At 39.7% G+C, this 13,314-nt stretch overlaps 2 protein-coding genes across 3 annotated transcripts in view; both read left to right on the forward strand.

Moving 5' to 3' along the window:
• The window catches only part of plekhh1 (pleckstrin homology domain containing, family H (with MyTH4 domain) member 1), a 34,029-nt gene extending 25,893 nt beyond the window's left edge, over positions 1-8,136 (forward strand). The window contains exons 20-30 of the mRNA XM_008399145.2: positions 260-436; positions 562-659; positions 776-953; positions 1,218-1,373; positions 1,703-1,800; positions 2,286-2,427; positions 3,178-3,320; positions 3,439-3,568; positions 3,717-3,800; positions 4,374-4,520; positions 6,112-8,136. Of these exons, the coding sequence (XP_008397367.1) occupies positions 260-436; positions 562-659; positions 776-953; positions 1,218-1,373; positions 1,703-1,800; positions 2,286-2,427; positions 3,178-3,320; positions 3,439-3,568; positions 3,717-3,800; positions 4,374-4,520; positions 6,112-6,264 (1,506 nt within the window). The 3' untranslated portion in view covers positions 6,265-8,136. The remainder of the gene's footprint in view (positions 1-259; positions 437-561; positions 660-775; positions 954-1,217; positions 1,374-1,702; positions 1,801-2,285; positions 2,428-3,177; positions 3,321-3,438; positions 3,569-3,716; positions 3,801-4,373; positions 4,521-6,111) is intronic.
• A 1,627-nt stretch (positions 8,137-9,763) lies between these two features.
• Positions 9,764-13,314, forward strand: part of slc25a21 (solute carrier family 25 member 21) — a 116,760-nt gene continuing 113,209 nt past the window's right edge. Inside the window, exons 1-2 of one of the 2 annotated variants that reach the window (XM_008399144.2) lie at positions 9,764-10,084; positions 10,177-10,281. In XM_008399144.2, coding sequence (XP_008397366.1) covers positions 10,212-10,281 — 70 coding nt within the window. In that variant the 5' untranslated portion in view covers positions 9,764-10,084; positions 10,177-10,211. Of the gene's footprint in view, positions 10,282-13,314 lie in introns of both variants that reach the window. The other variant, XM_008399143.2, reaches the window with a different exon arrangement.

Genomic DNA, 13,314 nt, shown 5'->3' on the forward strand with positions numbered 1-13,314 from the left:
AATTCAATAGCTACTTGAAAATGACCTGAAAACAACATTATCGTTTATCGCAATAATCACTGGGACAATTTATCATCCGGCACAATTTATCATCGTCACAGGCGTATCCAATACCCACAAATAAAATCCTTTCAGAAGTGCCTAAGTAGAAAATAGTCCATCTATGATTTATGCACATGGGTTGCATCCAAGATGACTTGTGCATCTTTGCGTCACTCTGTTGTTGGTTATCCTGAGTGACTTTGTTCCGTCTCTGCAGTCCTGTCAGCTTTTCATCAACGTTCTGGTCGAGTCCCCTTCCGTTGATTACCACACGTCGCTGGCCCAGAATGCTCTGCAAGTGTGTCTGACCCACCCGGAGCTGCAGAACGAAATGTACTGCCAGCTGATCAAGCAGACCAATCGCCGGACGCCGCACAACTACTCCCTAACCCAGGTCAGTCGGGTGCACATGATTCAGAAAAAAAAAATGAACCCAGGAGGAATAAATCGCTATTTTGTAATTTAGCCAACAAAGCAGTAAAAAAAAAGGTTACTATTATCTTTTTCTGCTTTCTGTAGTGTTGGCAGCTGTTGTCGCTGTGTGTGGCGCTGTTCCTCCCACAGCAGCATTTCCTCTGGTACCTCAGGCAGTATCTTCAGCACAACACCGACCCCAGGTGGGAGCTGACCCCGTCACGTCGCAGTATTCTACAAAGTAACAGAATCCAGCCTTTTTGGGCTCCGACTTTTGAGTTCTTTCCTACATTATTGCTTTTGTTCTCTCGACGCAAAGGACCGAGGTGGGGAAGTATGCCGTATACTGCCAGAGATCTTTGGAGAGGGCGCTACAGAACGGAGAACGGGAAGCGAAACCTTCCCGGATGGAGATTGTGTCCATCCTGCTGAGGAACCCTTACCATCACTCGCTGCCGTTCAGCATCCCAGTGCATTTCATGAACAACACATATCAGGTACCGATTCACTACTAAAAGGACTTTCAGACTCACGGTCCAGCTCTCATAGCATCCAAACAGTAACTGCGTTTTAACTAGGGTTCTAACTTTAGGAAACTTTTGGAGAAGAAATAAAAAAAAAAAAATTTTAAAAAAAATTAAAAAGAAATATATTCCCCCTTCCCTTATTTGACTGCATGATGATCACCGCTGTCACTCACTTTTGGAGTAAAACTGAAAGAAGACGATCTTGTACGACATGAGGTCTGATCGTTTGCCCAGGTCGTCGGGTTTGACGGCTCGACTACGGTGGACGAGTTCCTCAGCACACTGAACCAGCGGATCGGCATGAGGAAGCCGCAGCTGACAGGGTTCGCCCTTTTTACCGACGATCCATCTGGCAAAGACCTGGAGCACTGCCTGCAGCCGTCAGCAAAGGTAGGACTTCTAGTTGTTGGTGGGTGTCAAATGTTTGGTCTGATTTACTTAGGACTTGGAGGAAGTGGATTTCGGATACACAGGCTGTGTGTAATTTGGAGTAACAACATTGAGAAAACTGCCACAATTCAATAAATGTTGGTCAATATTTTTTACCTGCAATAACTAAAAAGAATTTATATGTTAAATATGTCACAAATCTATAATTATTCTGACGTTTATGTGTCTGGATCTTTGTCCTGCCCGGAGCTGCTACTGCCACCTGCTGGCTGAAATTAAATAAGGAAAAATGAAAGTTGTGACAGCTGGCTGTTTTACCATTTCTCCAGATCTGTGATGTCATTTCCAAGTGGGAGCAGGCTCTGAAAGAACTGCATCCTGGGAAAAATGAAGGGACGCGGATTGTTCGGCTAACCTACAAAAACAGGTCAACTTTTTATTTTTTTTTTTTATTTTTTTTTTATATATATTTGGGGATTTTTAGCAGGACGACTGTCGTTCTAAACTCTCTGGGCTCAGAAGTTTAAACTGCACGTTCTGTCCACATGTACACTTTTCTTCAAATTCAATCATTTCATCACTATGGAGTGCTCTGTAAAAAAAAAAAAAAAAAAAAAAAAAAAGCTTCCCAATCAGGAAATTCCCCTTTTCACGTACAGTTTTACAGAGCTTTTCCCTTTGAAAACAAGACATCTCTGTCTGCACGTTGCCACAGCAACACAGGCTTCACTTTGTCACGCAGATGAAAGGTCGCATCTTCAGTGCTAGTATTATTTTTAGAAGGTGCACGTGCCCGGACAAGGCCACGGAATGCCTTTTTAAGAGTTTGGGGATGAAATTTGGCAGATTGATGTGAGGAGTCGTTTGAGGAAAAACACGTTTCATCATAACGTTTCCCTCCTGCTTGCCCAGGCTGCGTTTCAGATCTCAGGTCAAAGGAGAGACGGAGCGAGAGCGCCTCCTGCTGGTCTACCAGGTGAACGACGAAGTTCAGCAAGGCCTGTTCCCTGTGAACAAAGAGCTGGCTCTGGAGGTGGCCGCGCTCATTGCACAGGTCTGGAAAAACGATAATTCAATTGTCAGAGTCGAGATTATTGATAATGATAACCCTCCGACTGTTTCATTCTTGTCTTGTTACAATTACGAGCTTTAGTCTGTTAAGTTGGGATTTTATGACAAAAAGGAGTGCGTAATTGCGAAGTGAAAAGGGAAAACATGTATAGTTGGCAGATTTTAATTTGTGAAAATGTTTAAAAAGCGTGGCGTGCTTTTAATCTCGGCTTTCCTTTGGCGATCACAGCCGCAAGTCTTTTGAGTTTGAGTGTTTTCAGTTGATTTTGAATTAGATTAAGGTCTAAACTTTGGCTAGGCCATTCAAGCGAGTGACTTTTTTGCTCTGGCTTTTTTGCTTGGAGTCAATGTCCTGCTGTCTTGCTCCCTCTTCCAGCTTTTCTCCTACATTTTTCAATTTCTTCCGCTCCATTTGTCTCCTTATCAACTCCCTGTTCCTGCTGCGTCGTTAATTTCCCTTTGGGATTTGAGTAAACCTGATCCTGACCCTGAATGTTCAGTCATCGGCACTATCAGCATTTAAAACTCTGCTGTTTTTCATGCTTTTTTTTTTTTTAAAGAAATACCAACACTACTTTTGGTCCTCATGATATAATACTTTGTCTTAGAACAACCTACCTTTGCCGAGAAAATGTTCTGTCTTATAACCAGCAGCTTGACAACATTTGAGTCATTTTGGAAGGATATTTTCAACGTATTTATGTTGAAAATATCAAAATGGCTTTCCCCTCAGGTTGAGCACGGTGATTTCGAGCGGTCAGGCGTTTCCTCTCCTGCCGGCTCTCCTCAGTCCAAATCTCAGCTGATTCTCCTGCAGGCCTTGGAGCGCTTCTATCCCAAACGCTACAAACAGGAATGCACCACAGAGCAGCTGAGGTGAACCAAGCGTCGCTCTCCATGAGCTTTTCTGGAATCTCTTCTTTAGTTTGTGGCGCAATGAAACGGAGGCAGATCCGACTCATTAGGGGGTCTCCGTTGCTTTTCTCCCCTTCAGAGATCTTACCGAGCGTCTGGCCTCCAAGTGGTCGATGCTTCATGGGTGCAGCGCGGCCGAATGTGTGAGGATATATTTGACCGTAGCGCGGAAATGGCCACTGTTTGGCGCCAAGCTCTTCAGTGCAAAGGTACAAGTTTAAATTTTTTTGGGAGAGACATTCTTGTATTTTATTTTCTCTTGTATGTGTGTGGAATGGAAAATAAAAAATGTTACCATGGATACGATCTTTGATTCTGAGATGTTCAGGAGGATGACACGTCTTCCTCTGTCCGCAGCCTGTTCCTCCTTCTCCGGTTGACCAGAGCCAGGTGTGGCTGGCAGTCAGCGAGGACGGACTCTGTGTCCTAGACGACACGATGGTGAGCTGGAGGCTCGGAAAAAAACGAAACGACACAAACACAATTTATCCTCTAAGAAAGTCTCTAAAAAAGTCACATGTCAGGCTGTTTCACTCCGAAACTGAAGTTGGTTGGTAAATTTATGCCACACAGCTGTCTCAGAGCCGCAGAGCTGGTCTTGACCCTGGAGACACGGCAGCGGTGTGTCGAGAAGCAGAAATCCAAAGGAAAAAAAAAACCGCCTGCTTTAGATTTGATGTTCTTCATCCTGACAGATGGCAGTTCCCAACATGTAAGCAATGTTAGCGCAGGCTCTAATTTTCCGCGGCCCGCGTCGATCCGTTTCCGTCCTCGGTTTGGCTCACAGCGTGGCTCGTCAGTTCAGGAGAGCGGAGAAAGAAACGTAGTGAAAACCGTGTCAGTCTCTGTTTTTCCCAGTTTGGGCCACAGAAAAGCAAAAGTCGAGGGAGCGTCCCAAACAAACTACAGGCTCTGCTTCGTGCGACACCAGAACATGCTCTCTGTTTCTGTTTTGCTGATTTTTATTTTTTCCCACTGACTATGTGTGTTTGTTTGTTTTCCAATGTATTTCAGCACACCTTGTTCACGTACCCCTACCATTCGGTGATCACCTTTGGTGGGTGTCGTGATGATTTCATGGTGGTCACCAGCCAGCAGAGGGAGTCTGGCGTTGGAAAGAAGAATGTAGAAAAGCTGGTGTTTGCAATGACCAAGCCAAAGGTAAGTCTGCTGTGTGTGTATAAACATTTTATGTATTCATGTATTGCATCTCTAGAATCTCTGGAGAGCCTCAAATACGTCCTACAAAGCCTTAGCATTTATGCTAAGGCTACAAAACGTCTTCAGTAAACACACATTCACATCTGCTGAGAAAGTGGAGAGGTTCACATGGCGACATGTGCTCCTCAAGATCACTGAATATTGTCTTCCAGGCCTGCAAGAACAAAATGACTTCATAGTGTCTGAGCCACAGAGAATTTTGTTCCTGCTCTGAGAAAGAGAACGAATTTCACTCTTAACATATATACATGCTTGCTCCCTTCCACTCCTTTTTGATATGACTCTTTGATTATCTTGATGACAGCATGTGTAATTATGTGTGAACAAAATCTTTTTTTTCTGCCTCTGCATTTTGCTTTTGATAAGGATCCTGACTTAGAGAGGACTTTGCAGACATGGCAGGCTAACGCTCTCTCTCCTCCTCTCTGTTTTGATATGACTCTTTGATTAGACTCGTGTTTTCTTTGCAGTTTTAGCAAAGCAAGTGTAGACAAAGAAACTTCTTTTACAGAGAGTTGTTTTTGCACTTTATAACCCAACGATTATGCTTTTTAACATTAGAATTCACGTCGCAGCATTGTGCCGTGTTTTTGTTCATGAGAATCAAGAAGGACAGACGCTGGGATTGAAACACATGTGAAGGATAAAACCCAATTCTACCATATTAAATCATGTCAATTGTGCATTTACACAATTTATTCAGCGTTTTCTGCACAGAGAAAATTACAGGACTTTAGCAGTTCTCTCACTGACTCAAGCTTGGCGCAGAATCTAAACTTTTCTTCTCTTCAAATTGCAAACCTGCCATCGTGGATTATGGGTTGATCATTTCGACCCTGCATTTGAAAAGTGGCATGTCCTAATTTTCACCCCTGTGACATAATAATGATGGACTGCGCCAAGTTCTCACTGTACTTTTTAAAGATATATTGAGTCGTCTTTTACACGCACATATGATTTTATTCAGTTCATGCTCATTGATGAGCCATGTCAAGTTCTTGCTGTTCTTTTTTTTTTCTTTTTTTCTTCAAGATATCGGTTCTTTTTTACATGCAAGTAAGGATTTTATTCAGTTCTTGAGTAAAAGAGTGCATAATGTTTAGAAGGCAGGAGATTATGCTGAGGTGGCTAAAAAAGGTCATTTAAGGAGGTGACAAAATGTGAAAATATGGGTTTGTAGAATAGATCTTTTAAGGCAGGAACTTTTTTTTTTTAAACGGGCAAAGGTTTATGGAAGAAAAACAGGCTTCACACTACTCCTTTTTGTTAATGAAGAGACCAGATTTCCTTCTGTTTTTGTGCATGAAAGTCTGTGGAGCTTGAAGACGGGGGTCATGTTACCCCTCCAGGCGAGGCTAATGGGGGTAACTTCATTCTTGATGGAAGATCATTTGGGTTTCTCAAGTTTTTATGGTCTCGGACCAAACGTGACATGCCACCTTCCCCGGACTCGAATGAAATGCGTTCATGTCGTGATGTTAAAGCAATTAGGTCCGCTGTGATCTGTCTCGCCGTTTTCTCCCCGTCTCAGATACTGGAGCTGACGCTGCTCATGGCCAGCTACATCAACCACTGGAACCCCGCCGTGCCGTCGGCTTCCCACCAGCCGCTCGGCCACTGCGACGTGGACAGCCGGCACTTCCCGGCCATGAACTACACCACCAAGGGCCCGACCCTGCTGTAAGCAGCAGCAGCAGAGAGGCTTCATGACCCGCAGTTGCTGGTGGAAGACGGCGGGCATGCACCACATCCTGAGTTTTTATCCTTACAGAACAGAGTTTTTGCTGTTTCTTTCTTCTTGTTTTTTTTTTTAAATCGAGACTGAAGATACACAATTCTTCTGTTTTAACTTGTTTTATTTATTTAGAAAATTGGAGGTACTGTCGGTCACAAACGGCTCAGTTTTCTGTCTGCATCAGCAGCCATTCGCCATGGATGCGACGGACAGCTTTTCGTTTTATTTAGGATACTGCTTGAACATGTAGGCCAAGAGGCATGTGGTGGTATATTAGTTATTAATATAGTATTACTGCCCCTTGAAATTTTCCACATTTTCTCATGTGACAATTATTAACTACGAAATATTTTATTGGGATTTTATGAGCTACACAAAGTAATGTATTGTCCTCTAAGCTGTTGGCCTGAACCACGCTGGTGTATGGCTGCCAGAATAATGTCTAATACAAGCAACTAGATCACAACAAATTTAACTAAAAATACCTCAGTTTGGTATTTAAATCATTTGATGTAACTCGTGTAATATTTCAAAAACGCAATATTTTTTTTCTCCTATTGGTTATCGAGCAGAAGGATTTTTATTTTGGTTAACTTGTTTTCTCAATTTAACGTTTAATTTAATTAGTTTTGTTTAGTGTAAAAAGTTTACTTCCTCTCGCTGATAGTTCTGGCAAACCGAAAGATTTAAAAATATTTTAACAATTATTTCTACCCTGTGATAAAATTACATATTTGGTCCAATGTCAGAAGACTTGAAATGAAAGGTTTAGGAGTTGGACTAGATTCTGGACTTGAGGCTTCACTCGAGACACGAGACAAAACAATGACCTAATCCAAGACTGGATTCCACAATAAAAGCTGTAACGTGACCTCTGAAGGCTCTGGATTTTATTGTGGGGTGTCAGATTACCAATTAGTGCAAATCACACTTTTTAGATGTTTATTTTTGAAAATATTTTTTAAAGCCACGCATTAATTGCCTTACATTATTATGCACCACTTTGTATATCACCTAAAATCCCAGCAAATTACATGGGAAGGTTACGGCTGCAGGATGACAGAATCTGGAAAAGTGAAAGGGGACGCAAATACTTTTACAAGGTACTGTAATTATCTGTCTCAAATGCATTATAATTGTCGCATATTTGTAGTCAGAGTATAGGAAGGTCATTGTAGATAAAGGTAGTCGGTAGATAACGGTAACCAATATGACTGCCAAGTCAAACAAAGTAAGTGAAAACTGCCTTTTTAATAGATTTATAGATTTTTTTTTAACTCTTAAGAGACTAGGGTTAAATTGATTTCTTTTGTTGTTCTTTGAGGTTATATAAGCTTCTCGATATAGCCAGATGTAGGCCTTGCAGAATTAGATGGGCTGATAACGAAAGGTTCACAAGGGAACATAGTGAAACGTGGAGCAGAGTAGTGAGCCATCTATGATGCATACGGAGCAAAACATGAGACGTTGTGACGTTTTCCTGTGCCGCAGTGACCAACGCTAAGACCACTCACTGTTTTACTGACAGTTTGTACAAAGAGCTATCAAACATTTGAAAGACTTGAACTGCTTTGGATAAACCACTGTTTCACTTGTGTTTTTTTATTTTTTTATTACTAATTTATTTGCTCTGTAACAATTTGGGCCTTGTGAAAGGTTTTCCATAATTGCAATGTTTTCATTAGAAAACCTAGGTTTGCTTGGGTAATTTAATTACAACGTATGTTTTCTTTGATTGATTTTTATTTTAATTTTTTTTTATGGTTGTTTATGTTGCCTGTGCACATGTGAGGTAATAAACTAAATGGTACAACCTTTAAATATTGAACAAATATTTCATGTACGTGCTGGTCGATACCAAAATGTAGTTTTTCTGTTTTCATTTGGCCACTCACACCTGTTGTTAAGCAAAGCAGACGATCTGTGACGCTGTGGCTCTAAGGCAGCATTGACTATTTGAAATGCCACAACTTTAAATAAAAAAAAAAAACAATCACATGACCTATAAAAATTGTCCTCTAAATGCTGATTGATCCAAAACATTCGTCCACGTGAGAAATCTCTGGCTTTGCATGCAGCTGAGACGAAACATTTATCCTAGTTGTCACGCTGATACTTTAAATATGAAAATATTGTTCAGCGATATATTTAAAAAGCTGTTGCAATATGTTCTTACTTCAATTATTCCTGAATAATTTTTCAGATATTAAAAACCCATAAGCTTGTGTTTTATCACAAATGAATTTAGTAAAAATGTCTGTTTTCCATGCAAAAAAACAACAACAAAAAAACAAGCCGTTTTCCTTGCCTTAGCAGTTAACACAAAAATTCAGGAAACTTTATGCAGCAATAATTTTTGAGGAAGAGAGAGAAAAAAAAAAGGTTTTATAAACAAATTTTTCTCATTCTTTCAATCCATTAACCAAATAATCACCCTGTGTGCTAGTTATGCGTCGGGAAGCTGTTCGGCTTTTACTTGTCCAAGAAGGTCAACGTAGTAATGGCATTTTCTTGCCAAATTTCAGCTGTAAATGCCAGATTTTTATAGCTTGTCTGAAACTCTTGTTGTTCCTGAGTTGCTCGCTTATAAAGGGGAAAACTCATTATAAGGCTCACTGCTGAATTATTGCGAGCATTCATCTCTCACCAACAAAGAAATTCCTCTATTCTTTGGGCCTGAAATGCAGCCTAGACCACTTGCTTTACAAGCGTTTAAATCATTTTATTTTTTTTTAATAGCAAAGATGCAGAGTAACAGATGGGCTTTTTCATATTTTTTTTACAGTAAACCCTTATTGCATTTTACTTGCTCCGTCATTATTTGTGCTGTAAAAGTAATGAGAAAGCTGGTTGGTATAGAAAACCTATTAGGGGAAAAACAAAAACAAAAATCCTGTGGTTCTAACAGAGGAACCTTAGGTTTCTTGGGAGGGGGGGGGGGGCAAACTGTAAACCAGCTTTATCTTTCATATACTTCTTTATTATACAATTTTATAGATATCCACTTCTCATATTGTCTTATATTAACCAAAATAAAAAACTAAAATAAACAATTTAGGTCCCTTACTGTTTGTGCTCTACGTTGTACAAAAGCAAACAAAAACTACACTGGTAGAGGTAAGATTAGCTAACCTGCAATTTTCCACCCCTGATACTTTAATCAAACTTTTAACTCCTGAACATGCCAATTTATCTTAAATAACTTTTTGAATCTAGATATTTGTTGATAATTTCACACTACAAGCAAAATAGGCAACCTGTTAACATAACAATTTTTTGTTATTAAGGGTCTCACACCAGGGCTACCATACGAAGAAGTAAATCGGCAGCTGATTGCAAACATTCAGTAATTATACTCAATGCTCCTCTTGAGTATAATTAGGTCTATTTAGGCTCACGTGTACCGGGGTTTCAAATTACAAGCTAACAACAAAGGCATTTCAAGATAATACAATTAACACTTCTAACCGTAATTTAAGGTCATTAAAATAAATTGAGTTCATTGTGTGTTTTAAACTTTTATTGTACAGACTGTAAAATTGACTTTGTGATATGAATATGTATACAAAACAGCACTTTAAAAAGGACATAAGAGAGCATGTTTAAGGCATATAGGTGAGTGGCAGGAACTGTTTCCACGTTAGCTTAGCGGAGTTAGCCGGTGGCACGCGGAGAGATCTCACCGTTGCAGGCTAGCGCGTGCTGACGCGCATAAACTTTGAGCAGCGAGACACACATTGATTAACCTCGTATCAACTGGAGACGGCAGGTTTGTAACACTGAAGCACAGCTACAGCTCAACTGCTTTATTTAGGACAGGTTAAATGCACGGTTCTTAACAGCTTTCCTCCACGTTCCCAGAGTTGAGACCTGACTGACGAGCAAAAAAAAAAAAAATGACAACCGACAAGCCAAGGAGCGTACTCCGCGAAGCCTCCCATCAGATTATAGCCGGTGGATCCGCTGGTGAGTTAATTGTCCACAGCCATTAATTTTTGACGCCTTTGTTCCGATTACGCAATAGTTCTAGCCGCTACGTTTGAAGCGCTTTAAGGAAGCGGCAGGAGCAGCTCCTCTTGAGTTATTTCTTTTAAAAAAAGTAATTGCAGAACTGGCGCATGTTTGTTGTCGTACTCTCGCAGCTGAAACTCATACACGGATTCGACAAGAGATGTTTAGGTCACACTAACAAAGAGTTAGTGTTTCTCACCAAGATAGTTCCCACCCATTTTACGTACACTGGCTTTACGCCGTTTGCGCATTTTTACGCATGCGTAGCCGTGTTCCCCTTTCGACTAAAGGCAACATTATTTGCACTTTGTGCGATGCAGACGCCATTGGAACATACTTGACCTGGACAGGGTTCAAAATGAACCAGTAAACATGCTGTTAATAACCTAAATTTTCATGCGGTTTTGAGAAACGATATGCATAAAGTTATGTGCCGTTTGAATGAGTTAAGAAATTCAGAGGTACGAGCTTTGACTTTGAATATTAAGGTAAACTTTAAGTTTCAGTAAACTATGAAAGTGTAATTTTCTAACGGTCTCCCTAACGTAGCGGAAAAATGCAAAAACAAGTTGTTGTTTTTTTTAAAGGTCATTACTAGCTAGACTAGAAAGAAACTAATGGTAATGTGTGCAAGCAACAAAGATGACAAAATGAACATTAATTTATTACTACCTATGTAGACACAATGCCCCAGATTTACATAAAAGTAGTAGAAATGTTAAATGTAGGTATTTTGATAGGGACATAAGGGGTGGAATGATGTCTTTTGCGATCATTTGAATGTGACGGGAGCCTAATTTTTATTGGGAAAGACGGTGATAGGATTTGGATCCATGTTCCATTTCAAATAACCAGCTATATTAAATATTTGAACAGCACTTTAAAGTGTTGAGCTGAAAAATTAAGTGTAGTTACAAAGTGCAGACACTAAGGGGAGACACTTGTAGAGTTCAAAATGAAGGGAATGAGAGGAAAGTACAGAGGAAGCAACAGAGAAAGTGTGTTCAAAAACTGTAGAATACAAGATCCATATTTGAATTCAGTTATACCAAACATGACAATAGATTTGCAAATCACTAGACAATATAGGGTAACGGTGATCAAATTATTAAAGAAATATGTATTCATAAATTACAAAATAAAATTCTAATTCAAATTTGATATACGTGGAATTTTTGAACAACTGACGTTAACACAGTTATGTAATTGTGCTATAAAATGGCACTATTTACCTGGAAAGCACATAATCCTGGCCTCTGACTTTTTTTTTTAAAATTTGTATTTGCATTATTGCCACTATTAAAATAATTTAATGTACAGAAAATGAAATCATACAAAAAAAACCCTGTCAGACTGTTTTAGTTGGACATTTCTTGTTGCTGTTAAGGTTTAGTTTGATTTCATGACTATGGTTGGGTTTCTCTGCACCACTGAGTTGCGTTATGTATTAATTCCCATTAATACTTGAAGCTACTCTTCTCGGACGCCTAAGCAGTGAATTTGTCTTCATGTCGATACTTTCCTGATCATTTTTATACATTAAGCAGAACTTCAGCTTGCTACTCGTGCGTTATGCATTTTAAAATGATTGCTTATTTTAAAATGCACAATGCATGCATAATGTTGGCATTTCAACTTGGGTTGGTGTGTTTTGTTGTGCATATAAAAATGCCCATTGTTCATAACCAGGAAGTTTGAAGGTGAAAATGTTTGTGTGTATTTGCTAACCTTTCCCAATTTAAACTTCAGACGGTTTGTCACTTTCAGAAGTGACTTCTGGCGAACTTGGCATATTTACACATTGACAGGAAGCATTTGCTCAGTTAAAGTAAAACGGGAATGACCCAGAGCTAAGCATTAGCCCGTGAGACGGCAGTTCAAATGTTTGTACAGCTTTTCTCAGCCTCCAGATGGCACGAGATAATGTCACACAAATGTCAGTAAACCGATTTGGTGAAACTACCTGTTCTTATTTTTAGTTGATTTCAAGAACTATAAATGCTAACATTTGTAGTTTTTATTACAACTGCTTGAAAATGTAAGTGTCCTAACAATAAGATTGAAAAATCAAAAGTGATTTTCTTAAAACCAGTCCAAAGTTACAGTGCAGCAACATTATTCAGATTATGAAACGCTGGCATCTCTGCAAAATAATTTATAGTACATCTTATCTGCTCCTTTACAAGTCAGACGGCAACTATCTTTGTTTGCTTTTTTATATCTGAAAATGTGCACTGGAGGTTGACTGTTACATACTGGTCTATGGCCAAGGCTGACATTTGAAATTTAGGGCAGTCCATGACCAATATTTTAAAATGTGTTTAATTTGGAAAGTCATGCAGGAATTTTGTGCTGAAATGAGCTGGCTGACGCAGCAGAAGCAGCTCACTAATATGGCAATGGAGACATTTAAATACACACTTTAAAAGTTAATGAAAGCCAAGCACGTAGAGAGATCCTGATTCTTTTTCAGGGTTTGTTTTCAACATATTCAACCACATTTCCCCATGTTGCAACGTTTTCTGTTGCTACTGTATTCTTACCCAGCCTTTATCTAACATTGGCAAATACTGCACCAAGAGAAGATGCCACTGCTGAGGGCGTGCACAGATGAGATAAACGAGCAGAGCTGGTCGCCCACTGCTGAGTGCAACTATGTCAAAAAAAAAAAACGTGAGAAATTCACTCATGATCCTTCCCACCTATTAAAACTCTCTGCATGCGTTGCGTTCATAATGTTTAGCTCGGATTACCGCCACTTTTTTCTTCACCTTTGTTGAAAACACTCAATAGAAGAGTCGACACTCCTTTAAAGAAAAAAACTATTTACTTTTGTTGAAGAGTTTTACATTTTCTCAAACTTTATTCAGAGTATCTGTGATAGTAGCAAGGGCTAAATGAGCTTTAATTTTACATTGCTAATAGCTTAAACACTGGAGATTGTTGGATGGCTTATGTATGGAGCATTTCATGATTTGGGGGAAAAAA

This window comes from Poecilia reticulata, linkage group LG22, assembly GCF_000633615.1.
Source record: "Poecilia reticulata strain Guanapo linkage group LG22, Guppy_female_1.0+MT, whole genome shotgun sequence".
Classification (NCBI taxonomy): domain Eukaryota; kingdom Metazoa; phylum Chordata; class Actinopteri; order Cyprinodontiformes; family Poeciliidae; genus Poecilia; species Poecilia reticulata.